This window comes from Schistocerca piceifrons, chromosome 2, assembly GCF_021461385.2.
Source record: "Schistocerca piceifrons isolate TAMUIC-IGC-003096 chromosome 2, iqSchPice1.1, whole genome shotgun sequence".
Classification (NCBI taxonomy): Eukaryota; Metazoa; Arthropoda; class Insecta; order Orthoptera; family Acrididae; genus Schistocerca; species Schistocerca piceifrons.
The window spans coordinates 577912890-577930382 of NC_060139.1; the positions used below are offsets into that span (position 1 = coordinate 577912890).

The 17493-nt window shown below is 39.9% G+C and overlaps 1 protein-coding gene across 1 annotated transcript in view; it reads left to right on the plus strand.

Annotated features, from left to right (window-relative positions):
- Window positions 1-17493, plus strand: part of LOC124777773 (cytoplasmic dynein 2 heavy chain 1) — an 829086-nt gene that overhangs the window by 635103 nt on the left and 176490 nt on the right. Inside the window, exons 54-55 of the mRNA XM_047253283.1 lie at window positions 12956-13216; window positions 16190-16326. Coding sequence (XP_047109239.1) covers window positions 12956-13216; window positions 16190-16326 — 398 coding nt within the window. The remainder of the gene's footprint in view (window positions 1-12955; window positions 13217-16189; window positions 16327-17493) is intronic.

The window sequence follows — 17493 nt, forward strand, 5'->3', positions numbered from 1 at the left end:
GGCCAAACCGAATATTCACGGCTCCAAAATAATGCTCTGTATTTGGTAGGACCAGCTCGGGGTCGTGTACTATGAGGTCTTAAAACCAAGTGAAACAATCACAGTTGTTCATTATTGAAAGCAGTTAATGCGTTTGAGCAGAGCATTAAAAGACAAATTGCCCCAATACAGCAAGAGGCATGAAAAAGTGATTTTGTGGCATGACAATTCTCGACCGCACGTTGCAAAACAGGTCATAATGTACTAGGAAATATTAAAATGGGAAGTCCTGCCCCACCTGCCGTATTCTCCAAACATTGCTCCCTCTGACTATCACCTGTGTAGATCAATGGTGTATGGCCTGGCGGACCAACACTTCCGAATTTGTGAAGAAGTCACAAATTGGATATCGTGGATTGCTTCCAAAGATGAACAATTTTTTCGACACAGGATTCATACACTGCTCGAAAGATGGGAGAGAGTAGTGGCCAGCAGTGGAAAATACTTTGAGTGATACATGTGTAACCAATTTGATTCGTTAAAGCCTCAAATGTTGGGGAAAAAATGGCAGAAGCAAAGTTCTACACCTTGTAATAACAATCAAACAATGGCAAATCCAGGATGGAATGTGACAATGTTATGAAAAGGAAAGTTGCTACTTACCATATAGTGGAGATGCTGAGTCGCAGATTGGCACAGCAAAAAGACTGTCACAAATAAAGCTTTCTGGCATTAAGGCTTTCGTCAACAACAGATGTAGGCACACACACACTCACACACACACACACTTAGTTGCCTGAGACTGCAATCATTTGTGCGAGTTGCAATTGTGTGTGTGTGTGTGTGTGTGTGTGTCTGTGTGTTTATGTCTATTGTTGACAAAGGATTTAATGGCCGAAAGCTTTATTTATAACAGTCATTTTGTTCTGCCTATCTGGGACTCAGCTTCTTCTAATAACAGTGTCATATGAAATGCGTTAGACCAAAGCATAATTCATGAATCAAAGTGACTATGGCTAATGTTCTAGAAAGTGGAAGTTATCGTAAAAATGTTACATCTGATGTGCTATAGCCAAAACTTTCAGTGGCACACACACACATATCCATCCGCACATACACAGACACAAGCAGACATTTGTAAAGGCTTCTGTCTGAGTATGTGTGGATGGATATGTGTGTGTGTGTGCGAGTGTATACGTGTCCTTTTTTCCCCCTAAGGTAAGTCTTTCCGCTCCCGGGATTGGAATGACTCCTTACCCTCTCCCTTAAAACCCACATCCTTTCGTCTTTCCCTCTCCTTCCCTCTTTCCTGATGACGCAACTGTTGGTGGCGAAAGCTTGAATTTTGTGTGTATATTTGTGTTTGTTTGTGTGTCTATCGACCTGCCAGCACTTTCGTTTGGTAAGTCACATCATCTTTGTTTTTAGATATATTTTGCCCACATGGAATGTTTCCCTCTATATATAAACAAACATGATGTGACTTACCAAACGAAAGTGCTGGCACGTCGATAGACACACAAACAAACACAAGCATACACACAAAATTCTAGCTTTTGCAACCAACAGTTGCTTCGTCAGGAAAGAGGGAAGGAGAGGGAAAGGCGAAAGGATGTGGGTTTTAAGGGAGAGGGTAAGGAGTCATTCCAATCCCGGGAGCAGAAAGACTTACCTTAGGGGGAAAAAAGGACGGGTATACACTCGCACACACACACATATCCATCCACACATATACAGACACAAGCAGACATATTCAAAGGCAAAGAGTTTGGGCAGAGATGTCAGTCGAGGTGGAAGTGCAGAGGCAAAGATGTTGTTGAATGACAGGTGAGGTATGAGTGGCGGCAACATGAAATTAGCGGAGATTGAAGCCTGGTGGATAACGGGAAGAAAGGTTATATAGAAGAGCAAGTTCCCATCTCCAGAGTTCTGACAAGTTGGTGTTAGTGGGAAGTATCCAGATAACCCGGACGGTGTAACACTGTGCCAAGATGTGCTGGCCGTGCACCAAGGCATGTTTAGCCACAGGGTGATCCTCATTACCAACAAACGCTGTCTGCCTGGGTCCATTCATGCGAGTGGACAGTTTGTTGCTGGTCATTCCCACATAGAATGTGTCACAGTGTAGGTAGGTCAGTTGGTAAATCACGTGGGTGCTTTCACATGTGGCTCTGCCTTTGATTGTGTACACCTTCCGGGTTACAGGACTGGAGTAGGTGGTGGTGGGAGGGTGCATGGGGCAGGTTTTACACCGGGGGCGGTTACAAGGGTAGGAGCCAGATGGTAGGGAAGGTGGTTTGGGGATTTCATAGGGATGAACTAAGAGGTTATGAAGGTTAGGTGGACGACGGAAAGACACTCTTGGTGGAGCGGGGAGGATTTCATGAAGGATGGATCTCATTTCAGGGCAGGATTTGAGGAAGTCGTATCCCTGCTGGAGAGCCACATTCAGAGTCTGATCCAGTCCCAGAAAGTATCCTGTCACAAGTGGGGCACTTTTGGGGTTCTTCTGTGGGTGGTTCTGGGTTTGAGAGGATGAGGAACTGGCTCTGGTTATTTGCTTCTGTACCAGGTCGGGAGGGTAGTTGCGGGACGCGAAAGCTGTTGTCAGGTTGTTGGTGTAATGGTTCAGGGATTCCGTACTGGAGCAGATTCGTTTGCCACGAAGACCTAGGCTGTAGGGAAGGGACCGTTTGATGTGGAATGGGTGGCAGCTGTCATAATGGAGGTACTGTTGCTTGTTGGTGGGTTTGATGTGGATGGACGTGTGAAGCTGGCCATTGGACAGGTGGAGGTCAACGTCAAGGAAAGTGGCATGGGATTTGGAGTGGGACCAGGTGAATCTGATGGAACCAAAGGAGTTGAGGTTGGAGAGGAAATTCTGGAGTTCTTCTTCACTGTGAGTCCAGATCATGAAGATGTCATCAATAAATCTGTACGAAACTTTGGGTTGGCAGGCCTGGGCAACCAAGAAGGCTTCCTCTAAGCGACCCATGAATAGGTTGGCATACAAGGGGGCCATCCTGGTACCCATGGTTGTTCCCTTTAATTGTTGGTATGTCTGGCCTTCGAAAGTGAAGAATTGTGGGTCAGGGTGAAGCTGGCTAAGGTAATGAGGAAAGAGATTTTTGGTAGGGTGGCAGGTGATCCGCGTGAAAGGAAGTGCTCCATCGCAGCGAGGCCCTGGACATGCAGGATATTTGTGTATAAGGAAGTGGCATCAATGGTTACAAGAATGGTTTCCGGGGGTAACAGACTGGGTAAGGATTCCAGGCGTTGGTTGGTGTCTTTGATGAAGGATGGGAGACTGCATGTAATGGGTTGAAGGTGTTGATCAACGTAGGCAGAGATACATTCTGTGGGGGCTTTGTAACCAGCTACAATGGGACGGCCGGGATGATTGGTTTTGTGAAGTTTAGGAAGAAGGTAGAAGATAGGGGTGCAGGGTGTTGGTGGGGTCAGGAGGTTGATGGAGTCAGGTGAAAGGTTTTGTAGGGGGCCTAAGGTTCTGAGGATGCCTTGAAGCTCTGCCTGGACATCAGGAATGGGATTACCTTGGCAAACTTTGTATGTAGTGTTGTCTGAAAGCTGACGCAGTCCCTCAGCCACATACTCCCGACGATCAAGTACCACGGTCGTGGAACCCTTGTCCGCCGGAAGAATGACGATGGATCGGTCAGCCTTCAGATCATGGATAGCCTGGGCTTCAGCAGTGGTGATGTTGGGTGTAGGATTAAGGTTTTTTAAGAAGGATTGAGAGGCAAGGCTGGAAGTCAGAAATTCCTGGAAAGTTTGGAGAGGGTGATTTTGAGGAAGAGGAGGTGGGTCCCGCTGTGACGGAGGACGGAACTGTTCCAGGCAGGGTTCAATTTGGATAGTGTCTTGGGGAGTTGGATCATTAGGAGTAGGATTAGGATCATTTTTCTTCGTGGCAAAGTGATATTTCCAGCAGAGAGTACGGGTGTAGGACAGTAAATCTTTGACAAGGGCTGTTTGGTTGAATCTGGGAGTGGGGCTGAAGGTGAGGCCTTTGGATAGGACAGAGGTTTCGGATTGGGAGAGAGGTTTGGAGGAAAGGTTAACTACTGAATTAGGGTGTTGTGGTTCCAGATTGTGTTGATTGGAATTTTGAAGTTTTGGGTGGGAGTGGAGCTGGAAGTGGGAGATTGAGTAGACGGGAGAGACTGGGTCTGTGTGCAATGAGAAAAGGTTGAGGTTTGCTGGAAAGGTTGTGAAGGGTGAGTGAGTTGCCTTTCTGGAGGTAGGAAACCAGGAGATTGGATAGTTTTTTGAGGTGGAGGGTGGCATGCTGTTCTAATTTGCGGTTGGCCTGTAGGAGGATGCTCTAAACAGCCGGTGTGGATGTGGGAGAGGAAAGATAGAGGACTTTTATTAAGGATAGGAGTTGACGGGTGTGTTCATTGGCTGAGTTGATGTGTAGGTGAAGGATTAGGTGGGTGAGGGCAATGGATTGTTCAGTTTGGAACTGGTATAGGGACTGATGGAAAGAAGGGTTACAGCCAGAGATGGGAACTTTAAGTGTGAGGCCTTTGGGGGTAATGCCAAATGTCAGACAAGCCTGAGAAAATAAAATATGGGAGTGTAATCTGGCTAGGGCGAAGGTATGTTTGCGGAGGGAATGTAAATAAAACTTAATGGGGTCATTGTGGGTATGTTGTGAGGGTGACATGGTATTAGAAGGTGGAAAGTGTAACATGAGGCTGAAATGAAAATGAAAATAAAAATATATGGGGAGAGATAAAGGTGAACTAGAAAGCAACTGGAGATCTGGTGTGAAAAAAGGCGAAAAAGTGTTGTTTATAGCTGGGCTATGTTGATCCTGTGGTGAATTTGGGTTGGTAGACAACGATGTGCACAAAGGTTAGGTGGTTGTGTTGCCGCCAAAACACATCAAAGGGTGGAGCAATTCGGGAAAATTTCGAAAAAACAGCGTGTAAATGTATTGAAAGGAGTGGTTTTGTGGTGGCAGATTGTGAAAATGATGCTAACAATTGTCTGACAAAGAAATAATGTCGTTAAAACCTGTGGGAAGCGGCTAAAACAGATGAGTGATGTGGGAAAAACGGAAAAGGAAAAAAAGCGAAAGTTATTAGAAATAGCTGAAATGGCTGTTTAATAGCTGAAAGGAACTGTTTGTGAACTGGAAAGGGTGGATTTTATAGCAGCGGTAGTGTTGAAAGCGGAAAATACATATATATATTTGGTTATGGTTTGGAAGTGGGTTACGTATTATTGAGTATATATAGGCCGGATAAAATTGTATGGTGGATTCGGCAAAGAGGAGAAGGTGAATACAAAGTGAAAGTAGTTGCAAAAACAGAAAGAGAAAATAAGATGACAGGAAAGATTTCGAAATGCAACAGTGACAATAACAAACGTAATTGTTGGGTTCAAATTAATGATATGAATATAATTGAGGGAAACATTCCACGTGGGAAAAATATATCTAAAAACAAAGATGATGTGACTTACCAAACGAAAGTGCTGGCAGGTCGATAGACACACAAACAAACACAAACATACACACAAAACACAAGCTTTCACAACAAACGGTTGCTTCATCAGGAAAGAGGGAAGGAGAGGGAAAGACGAAAGGATGTGGGTTTTAAGGGAGAGGGTAAGGAGTCATTCCAGTCCCGGGAGCGGAAAGACTTACCTTAGGGGGAAAAAAGGATGGTATACACTCACACACATATCCATCCGCACATACACAGACACAAGCAGACTTTTGTAAAGGCAAAGAGTTTGGGCAGAGATGTCAGTGGAGGTGGAAGTACAGAGGCAAAGATGTTGTTGAAAGACGGGTGAGGTATTTGCGGTGGCAAATTGAAATTAGCGGAGATTGAGGCCTGGCAGATAACAAGAAGAGAGGATATACTGAAGGGCAAGTTCCCATCTCCGGAGTTCTGACAGGTTGGTGTTAGTGGGAAGTATCCAGATAACCTGGACGATGTAACACTGTGCCAAGATGTGCTGGCCGTGCACCAAGGCATGTTTAGCCACAGGGGTTAGGTCAACAGAATAATGAGTGATGTCCAACACAGACACCCTTGCAGGTACTTGTTTCATAAGATAGGGATTCTTATTACATCCTCGCAGTATGTGTTTTCCTTGTTAATCTTTGTCCGAAGTAACTTTCCTCTTTACAAAGACTACAGTGAATATCGTGACTACAAATGAGAACGGAAACAGTCAGCACATTGAATAGAAAACTCTTAACCTGATTCAAAAAGGAGTTTATTACTCCGGCATTGTGCTGTTTAATGCACTTCCACCACATATCAAATGCCTTGATAAACAACTGCCAAAATTGAAACAAATTCTGAAAGATTACTTTTCATACAATCAGTGGATTTATGAGAGCAAATGGAAGTCACCAGTAAACTCACAATTGTTTTAGGAATATTTTTACTTAATTTTATTTTGAGCACTATCATAGGCATATGTAAATTTGAGTTTAGGTATTCATGTATCGATTCATTGTAATATTTAGCTTAACTTTGCTTTCTTGTATATTATTGATCCTTCCATGGTGTAACACAAGTTTCTGTTGATTTAATACGTGTTCTTCATTTTATATTATATTTAGATTTTGTCTTTTACTATATTTATATAACTTATATTTGAAGTATGTACAAATTGACACTTTCCATATCATTGGGATTCACTTGCTATCTGGATCTACAGAATATGAATTAAATAAATACTTGTAATAAATAAATGTAGGACAGGAAGTACACTACATAATTTTCCAAGCATGGGGCTAACATAAGTATCACACTACAGTAGTTGCAAACCAGTGTGAGGCCTACAAGTATTACTGCATAAGAGACATTGTGTCATCGTGGATCTGACGAAATGAGCTTCTTCAGTAGACATTGCTACACTAATGCCATACAACTTCTTCCCATTACAATTTTGACCTGAAACCACAATTATTATTACATTCATAGAGCATTCATCAGAATGTATTTCCACCAAGGCCATTCTGTTAAAATAAAATATTTAGCTGTCACTGGTAGATTTATGAAATCTGAGGACTGAATGGTGAATATCTTTGAAGCTCTGAAGTATTATGTCCCTATGCAGTGCCTTACTGATCCATCTGGAGATGGGAAAAATGTTTGTCATTACTCTACAATATAGACCTAAATTTCTCTGAATTTCACCATCTGGGTCATTATTTAGGAAGCATATTACAAGGAAAGAAATTTTTTCTTCCTTAAATTGGAATGTTGAGAGTATGTTTGTCGGTGCTGCATAACCTATTTCTTACTATGTCTACCACTGGAATTTGATGAGTATTACTGTGATAATTTTATGCCAGTTGTTTCACTGTAAAATAAATCTGCCCTCATTTCTTAGAAACTGTTTGTTGTGGCATGTTAGTGTATGAGTATTTTCCAAACTTGAACTATGTTCTTATGCTGTGCCACATTTTATCAGAACTGATCTGTTCAGAGGCAGTGAATGAGTTTTATTGCTAGCATATTCTTGTACTCAATCAGAAAATATTATGTATGAGCTCAGTAAGAAAAGAAATTAGACGGATGCTGCAATTTTGAAAACTAATGAAATACAGTAGAGTCTCGATAGTTTGAGGTGAACGGGATCAGAACCACCTCAAACTATCGAAAACTCGGACTACCGAAATTTAAATGGGAAAAAGAAATATTATGATATTGTAAGTAATTTAGGTCAAAATATGAACTTTATTAAAATAAAAGTATTTACACATGCATTTGCATTGGCAGAATAACAATAATTATTTATTTAGACAAGTAATAGTGAAGTGTCTTTTGTTTGGTGAAGCTGCAACTTTTCCTCGCGGCAGTGTCACACCACCATCTCAGGAGCCGCAGGTCAGTTGGTGTCGCTTCAGGCTGTTGTTCCACGTAGCATATGGCGGCCTCAAGAGCAGCTTAGCCATCGGTGTAATTCATCATCGGTGCAGCCTCTGCCTCGTCATCCTTGTCACTCTCACGCTGCGATGGAATGTTAACCATGTCACTTCCAACTGTTCATCCGAATTTAACCACTCGCCTACTTCCATCTCTTCTGCCTCTTCACACCCTGGCTATCTTCTGATTAAATTACACAATGGTTGATCATCCTCATCTGCTAAATCTTCAGTTTCTGTGTCTGGCATACTTTCCTGTAGAATTTTCCTCCATGACTTAAAAATTGTGTCTGACTTTATTTCGCTCCAAGATTCACTAATCCAGTACACGACATCCTTCAAAGTCACTTTCTTCAAAGCTCCTGCAATTCTTTTGTTGTCTTTGGAATGCAGAATTGACTGTAGCAATCGCCGTTGATACTTTTTTTTAGACATTCCAGAATGCCCTGATCCATGGGCTGAATGAGACAGGTAACATTTGGTGGGAAAAACAAGGCGCGGATACTGTCGCACTGCAGTTCTCCTGCACTTGGATGTGAGGACGCATTATCCATGACAAAATTGCTTTCCGTGGCAGTCCCGTTTCTTTTAAAAAAATTCTTGCAGTCAGGTACAAATGAGTTAAAAAACCAGTTCTTGAAGATTTCCTGGTACATCCAGGCATTATTCTGATGTGCATAGACAACCGGAAGAGCTGAGATGGATACATTCTTGAATGCTCTTGGCTTGGCAGACTTCTCAATCACAACTAATTTTAGTTTGCGGTTTCCAGTTGCATTTGAAGCTGCATAACTGTGAGCCGCCCTTTGCTTTTTTTGTGCCAAGGAGCACTTTTTTCTTCACAAGAAGCAAGTGTTCTTGCTGGTAACATTTTAAAATTTAGCCCAGTTTCGTCACAGTTATATATTTGTTCATTATACAAATTTTCGTCACTTAAGATTTTTTTAAACTCAACGATAAATTCTGAGACGGCCTGAGCGTCACCAGAGAGTTTTTCTCCACATACGCCTAGTTGACGCACTCCATACCTCTCTTCCACTTGTCGAGCCACCCCACACTAGTGGGGAAATTGTAATCTCCTTCCTGCAGCTGGTTTCTAAAAAACAAAGCTTTTTCTTGTAAGTTTGGGCCAGAAATCGGAGCACCCTTCTATCTCTGTTGGGTAAACCACATGAACAATCAACAGTAACTTCACCAACACCATATTCAAGAGCAAGTTTTTTTATTGTTTCTCCTTTGTCAAGTCATCTTAGTGCTTCTAATTTTAGATGCAAAGGCTCAAATTTCCTCTTTTTTGTTACAGCACTCATCTTTGTAAGGTGTACAACGGAAACACAATCAACAAACAAAATGACACACAACACTGTACAGTACAGGTACTGGAAACTACAGCAGTGTATGAACTCTCCAGTTTTGATCAGTATCAGCCGGCAGCAGTCAGGGTATTTCGTGCCGTACTGACAACAGATGTTTGTGCAACAGGGCAGCGAGCTAATTGTCGGTGTTGATTGCATTGTTGTCTGCTTTGTCATTGAGCTGTACTCTCCATATCTTTTACAATGATGTTTTTATTATTCATCATGTCAATAAAAAAAAAGGTGGCTCAGATTATTGGAAACTCGAACTATCGAGACTCTACTGTGTATGTAGTTAGTCATGATCATCTTGTGAATATGACACATTGAGCCCAGATATATTTTCATTTCCTTCTTCTGCTACTTGAAACATTTCTTCATACTATTACAAATGAGGTTGCACAGGAGTTTTGCTGATTTTGCCTTCCGATGGAGTGCAAGAACACACCTTAAACTTTTGGTCCACTGCACTTAAGATGAAAGATTTTGTTGAAACCTGACACTGCATAAGGGAAGTTTTCACCGTCACAATACAGTTGTGCACTTGAAACCAATGACTAATAATTCATTACTCAAGTGAATTACCTTGTTACTTTTGTCTTGAGATAGCACAGATCATCCTCATGATCAGTCTTTTGATGACCATGGCTGGATAAAGGCCTACTGCTGACCTCTCCATGTATTGTAGTCTTCAGCTAAATGAATCCATGTTACTCATGCCATTTTCCAAATGTAATCTATTCTCAGACTTTTGGTATCTCATGGAATCCAGCAAACAACTTTCTTGAACCATTTACCATCCATTCATCTGATTCTACCTATCACAATTTCATTAATGTAACAGTCATAATTACATAGTCTATTCAATTCTGATCTCTGTTCCATTTGTTTACTTTCTGTCTCTGAGTAAATCTCAGTGTGCATTTTTCCATTGCCTTTTGAGCCACCCACATTGTTTGAATAGTTTTCATGTATAAAGTAAACACACTGGAAATAAAATTAGTCAACCTCCATGCAGCACCACATCTTTTCATGATAGTGATCTCAATTCAGTGTAGAATAGAGTCCACAAGTTTTTCAGATATTCCATTTCCAACCACTTGTGAGTAGATCCTGTAGAGCCACCATCTTGTAGGGATGTTGATTTCTATGTTTCACCCAATAATCCAGATAACTCCCAGATGTTTCTATGGGATTAATGTTAGGTGATTTATCATGCCATTTAGGCGTGATATGGTGCATGAGTGTTTGTCAAACCAGAAAGTTATGTGTGCAAACGTGTGAACACAGCTGTTGTTATCTTGGAAGATGGGAATGTTCACAGCATATTCACCATGAAGATGTAAATAAAGCTGGTCTCTGACAATGTTGAAATAAAAATCCTGGTTCATATTTGTGGTAACTTGTTCAAATCAGCCCAAGCTATGGGAGCAAAAACTCCCAGAACACACCACCGAGCCATACCTGCCTAACCCTATACCCCTCACACATTGCAGGTTAAATTACGCATTCTGTCACTGTGGCATTCAACACCTCACATCATTTGAAAAGTGGCAAAATTGTGACCTATCAGAAGACATTACATCCACCAGTCAGCTACTATCCAGTTTCTGTGTTGTCTGACACACTGAAGCTGTATGTACTATTGTGAATAATGATCTCTTGAAATGTTCCTGTTGATTACAATCTTTTTATAACTACTGTTTTCACACCAAATGGCATGTCTGTGAGTAGTACACAATTTCTTGTAGACACAATGAATAGTCTGTGTGGACATTCCACCAAATCACACACGTTATTCATAGTGTGATCATGGGTCTTCAGAACACAATACCTCCTTCCTGTCATACTTTCACACTGAGCTATCCTACTGCACTGATTCCATACAACTGATGTCCACTTCCTCACAACTTCATTGACTTTATTCACGTCAACAGTGTAGGACCACTTGACTTCCTGCTTCCAGTTGTACACTATCCACATCACTCCAAAGTGACCAGTTGCTATTTTTTGAGGGGTGACTATTATTTTATCTTGTGAACCTACAGGCCCAATTTCCACAAATAAAAATTTGTAATACACACCAATTGTCAAGTTTCTATTTCAAATGCATTAAAATACTAGATCTATAAACCCTATTTGGTTTACTAAATAGTTTCCAGACAATGTTTACTATTATATTTTGTCTGATGTTGAGTCATTCATTTAGATTGTTGTAAATATAAAACCTCATTGACTGGTTCTATGACTTCATGTTAATTTGTGCAGTTTTCTTCTAAATGTGCTGATCAGAAATCATTTTGGTTTGTTATACTAGTATTGATTTTCAGGCCTATTTTCAAACTTGCTATTTTTTTAAGTTTATAGGCTATAGAGACAAACAGAGTAATCTCGTCAGCAAAATGATACTGGTCTAGGTGTGTTTCTTTACTTCTTCCCAAGTTAGAGATATGTGCAGTATGATTGTTGCAGCCTGTGCCAGACAGGAGTATGTATCTGAGTGTTCTCTTGTCAACATGCTTGAAGTGTTATCATTTAATGATAAAATGAGAATATTTTTAAGGGCTCCATACGTCGATTGGGAAAAACTGAATCAATATAGGATCACTTTTTTTGTGCCTGCCTGTAAGTCTGTCTGTCTGACTGACTGTTAAGCTCCCTTTTTCTCAGGATTGGGTAGAGGTATCAAGCTGAAGTTTGTTATGTACTAAGGATTGCAAACTGTTGGCTTCTAAGTCAGTGCAATCAAAATACACTGCAACTTACATCTCATACTCTGATACTCACAAACTCAGTCAACAAAACCTACAGGATACTTCACGTTGATCTAGAGTGAAAAATTTTGACAATATGAGAGGTATCATAGTACAGATAAATGATAAAAACTTAAAATTGTTATTTTGTTATTGTATGACATAAAAACATTTTTTTGGTATTTGTAGTCCGTCTCTGTTAGTTTGTCCATCTTTTAAGATTCTTTTTTCTCAGGAATGGGTAGAGGTATCAAGTTGAAATTTATGTCAGGTAGTAAGCCCAGTACCTCATCAATGTAAATAATAGAAGATTTTAAGTCAATGCAAAAAGAACTCTCAGAGTGTGAGTTCTATTCACTCTTATATGATTTTTTACCTGGGAATTAACATAAGTGGTACATTTTGAGAGAGTCATTTTGAACACACTTAGTAGAGCTTGCAATTCTTTGTAATTATTGGTTCTAATCCAATAATTTTGTGAAGATTTATCAAAAATTGGAAAGAATTTCCATTGGTGAAAAAGCAATTGATAGTATGAAAGAGTAATAGAAATTGGACTGTTCTGAGATTGGATGTGAGAAAATTCCATTTGAAAATAATTAAGAACTCTTTGGGCTAGATGATACAGATGAACTTGGGATCTGAACAATAACTTGTTTTGTGAGTTATTATTTTGATTATAATTTATAGAATTTTGAGAATAATGAACATCACTATTTCTTTATGTCGATGTAATCACTTTGTCATAATTTGTCATGCTCAAGTTATATCATAATTCATGTTTATCCAACACACTTCAGTAGTTGATCTCAGGGTATGTTTCAGTAGTATCAATTATTTGAAATTATACAAAATTAATAGTTTAAAAATTGTAAAGGATTTTCATTTCTGTTTGTGAGAGTTTTCAGTTAATTGCACTAAGATACCATGTGAATCTTCTATTTCAGCTAACTACACTGTCTGAAGAGCTTATAAACATGCCACTGTCTTGTCTTCTGGCGGCTGCATTTGTTTGTTATCTTGGCAGTGAACCAGAAGATTCAAGACAAAAATATGTGTCTCACTGGCAGAAGATAGTGGGATGGGAAGAAGCAGAACATTTCTCTCTAACAGACTTCCTAAGCACAGAACAGCAGTGTTTAGTATGGCATTCTCAAGGATTACCACCAGACACATTGTCACTTCAAAATGGTTTGCTAATATTACAGGTAATTACTGTATAAAACCAGTTTTATTTTGACTGACATTACAGTTTTTCTATGTCAGACCATAAGATTTACTAATAATAAATGTACTCAAAGTACTTCCAGTGCACCTAGATGTGAAGCAACTGTTTTAACTCTGCTTGATTTTAGGAAGGCATTTAATCCTACTGCCCGGCCCAGTAGCTGAGCGGTTAGCGTGACAGATTAGATTAGATTAGATTAGATTAGATTAGTACTTGTTCCATAGATCATGAATACGACACTTCGTAATGATGTGGAACGTGTCAGCATGTCAATCCTAAGCATTCGGGTTCGATTCCCGGCTGGGTCGGAGATTTTCTCCGCTCAGGATCTGGCTGTTGTGTTGTCCTAATTGCCATCATTTCATCCCCATCGACACGCAAGTCGACGAAATGGCATCAAATCAAAAGACTTGCACCTGACAAATGGTCTACCTGCTGGGAGCCCCTAGTCACATGACATTTACTTAATCTTACTGATTTTTTTATATTATTTGTAAAAAGTGAAACAAGTTAATTTCTGAAATAGCACATTACTGTGATTCGACAGCTACCCAGAAAACAGATATCAGCAAGTCACCAGTGAATCAAAGTTATCATGCAAACATTGTTCTCAGCTGTCACTCAGGATTTAGTTGTTGGTCCAACGTTTTTCCTCCGATTATGACAATGATGTTTCATCTGAGTTCCACTCTTGTAACTTTATCCAGGAGTTTCCAGTGTTTCATTCTTGTAACTGTCACTTATTTGCTTACAATATCAATCTGTATCTACACACCAATCCTAAGAATACTGTTTCTACCATATCAGGTATTGATGAAGACTTGTTCACTATCATGATGGATGCAAAACCTGGGTCTTCAACTAAGCCCTTAAATATCACAGCTGACCCTAATTCACCTAGAAAGTTGATTAGCAAACATTTTTATGAAACAGTGTTGTGAAGGGGACAGTTGCTAAGCACCATATAGCAGAGATGCTGAACCACAGATTGGCACAACAAAAAGACTATCAGAAGGTGAGCTTTCAGCCAACTGGGCCTTTGTCTGAAATAGACACCACACACACACACACACACACACACACACACAAAAACACACACACACACACATGCACGCACTCATGCAAAATCAACTCATGCACACATGACCACAGTGTCTGGCTACTGACGCCTATCTCCAACTCATTGTCTCTGCTATGTGATGAATAGCAGCTGTCCTTTTCACAATACTGTTACATACCATCCTGCATTTTTCATTCTTTGATTTTTATGAAACAGTTTTTCCCATACTCATTGTGATATTGAATGCAATCGAAATATATGGCCATTTATGTCACATATTTTGATACAAACTCAGTCATCAGGATGAACATCTAAAATGGGAAAGATGAAGAGCTATAGCATCCAGGAAATCTCTCTTTTGGCCACGCTCAACTCAGAAAGTTAGAAAAAAATTTTTCTTTATGTAAAACGAAAGTAGACTAGCCTTAAGTCCTGCTGAAATTTTACTGCTGTGATGTAGTTTAACAAAGCACAGATACCAACAGCTCCAAATGATTCAACCTAGCCATGAATGTTTGCATACAGTTTGGGTATAACATTGGCTTTTTTGGTAACATCAGTCCTTTTTCTGCACAGTTAGATTTGTTGCAACCATACAGGGGATGTGATTTATATGCACACTATTTTATTCATCCATTTTTACACAAACTGTTTTCTTCATCCATTTTTGGTTGTGTTTTCAGAACCTCTCCTCGAATATCAAATGCTGATCATCATTTAATAAATGAAGTACAAATATTATATCTCCAGCTTCATGGCTTTACCTTTGTAACTCACTAAATCTTTCTCCATCTCCTCCATTTCAGTTGCGTGTCTACAGAACAAGCCACCCAGTAGCCTGTGTCTAGTCTGAACAGTAAGGTATTCAAAAGGAGACTGGACTCGCATTCGGGAGGACGACAGTTCAATCCTGCATCTGGCCATCCTGATTTAGGTTTTCTGTGATTTCCCTAAATCACTCCAGGCAAATGCCGGGATGGTTCCTCTCAAAGGGCACGGCTGACTTCCTTCCCCACCCTTCCCTAATCCGATGAGACCGATGACCTCGCTGTCCGGTCTCCTTTCCCAAACGACCCAACCCCCCTCAAAAGGAGATTAAAGCTTTATATGTTGCCTGTTCCAGCTGTCTGCCATTTGTCCAACAGCAAACCAGTACTTCTATCTCATTGTCAACACTACTCTGTCTTTCGACATCTGTATCTATTTTCCCCAACTCATCAGCTAACTTTGCCTTATAATTTCTTGCTCACTCTCAGATCGGTTTACTTGTCCTTTAGATTTGATTTTTTCTTAAATGCATTTCTATTAGAACGTAATATTTCATAATGGAGAGCAACATTATGTTATGAGAAATTTACTTAACAATGTTAAAACTGACATTACTGTAATACCACATAGTCATTCCTATAACAATTATTATTATTATTATTATTATTATTATTGTCACCTGTTCAAATTGTATACTCAGTAGGAATGCCTTGTTAGATGTAAAAGAGAGACCTAATATTTACATTAGAAATAAGTGCATAAATGGATATAGTGGCTGTGTTTTGAATGATGAGACAATCTACTAATTCATTTGAATTTGAAAACACTTCATTTAAATGGGAATATTATTACTTGTTGATTTTGAATTGTAGATATAAGATTGTGAAAAAAGGGGAAGGGAGTGGTGGAAATGGTATGAAATCCATTATTGTTTAATATTTTATTTACTACTGTACTATAAAAGTCTGAAATATAATACTTAGTACTGATACATGGAGTTTTTGAAACATTGGTAGTAGTTATTGGTCACACAATTTGGAAACCAGAGATATGGAAGCAAGTGTTTGTAAATAGGTTTTGCTAGCAACATAATTCATACCTTCTTTCATAATATTTCTGAAATAGGCATCACTGCGACCACTCCTTTTGGATCCAACTTCAGTGGCATCTTGCTGGCTGCAAAATTATCTGAAAGATGAAGGCTTGGAAACTGTGACACAGCACAGCTCTCGATTCTACACAAGCTTGGAAATGGCTGTCAGGTAAAAATGTAATCATAATCAGCTTTTTACTATCATTTTTATATTTATTCATCCTGTTCTAGAGATGCTACCAAGGAAGGAAATGAGTTGGTGGATACATTAACAAAAGGCAAGCAAATCACAGAAGCTGTACACTGTTTAACAATATCCAACACTATACTGTTAATTCTGTTTGTTCTTAAGATATCTAGATTTAAACTAGTGAATTTGAAAGGAAAATGCTAATTTGAAAAAGGTATTATTTTCGCAATGACATTAAATAGCCTTTTTGTGTATATTTCTCTCTTCACTGTTTCTGCAGAAAACCTCCTCATTAACTTATCATTCTACCTAATTTTCAACATTCTTCTGTAGCACTACATGTCAAATACTTCAATTCTTTTCATTTCGAGTTTTCATGCTGTCCTTGATTCGCTAAAATACAGTGCTGTGCTCAACACATACACTCTCAGAAATTGCTTCCTCACATTACACTGAGGTGGCAAAATTCATGGGCATATGCACAGATGGCAGTAGTATTACACACACAAGGTATAAATGGGAGTGCATTGGCAGAGCTGTCATTTGTACTCAGGTGATTCATGTGAATAGGTTTCTGATGTGATTATGGCTGCGTGATGGGAATTAACAGACTTTGAACGCACAATGGTAGTTAGAGCTAGTTCCATTCCGGAAATTGCTAGGAAATTCAATATTCCAAGATCTATAGTGTCAAGACTGTAGTTTGGATACCAGATTTCAGGTGTTACCTCTCACCTTGGACAATGTAGTGGCCAATAGCCTTCATCTCCTGACTGAGAGCAGTGGTGTTTGGACAGAGCTGCCAGTGCTAATAGACAAGCGTCTCTGTGTGAAATGACCACAGGAATCAATGTGGAACACACGACAAACATATCCATTAGGAGAGTGTGGCAATATTTGGTGTAATGGGCTATAGCAGCAGACGATCGACGCGAGTGCCTTTGCTAACAGCAGGACATCACATGCAGTGCTTCTCCTGCGCTTGTGACCATGTTGGTTGAACTCTAGCTGACTGGAAAAGCATGGCCTGGTCAGATTATTGCCAGTTTCAGTTGGTAAGAGCTGATGGTGGGATTCAAGTGTTGCACAGACCCTGCAAAGCGATGGACCCAAGTTGTCAACAAGATCCTGTGCAAGGTGATGGTG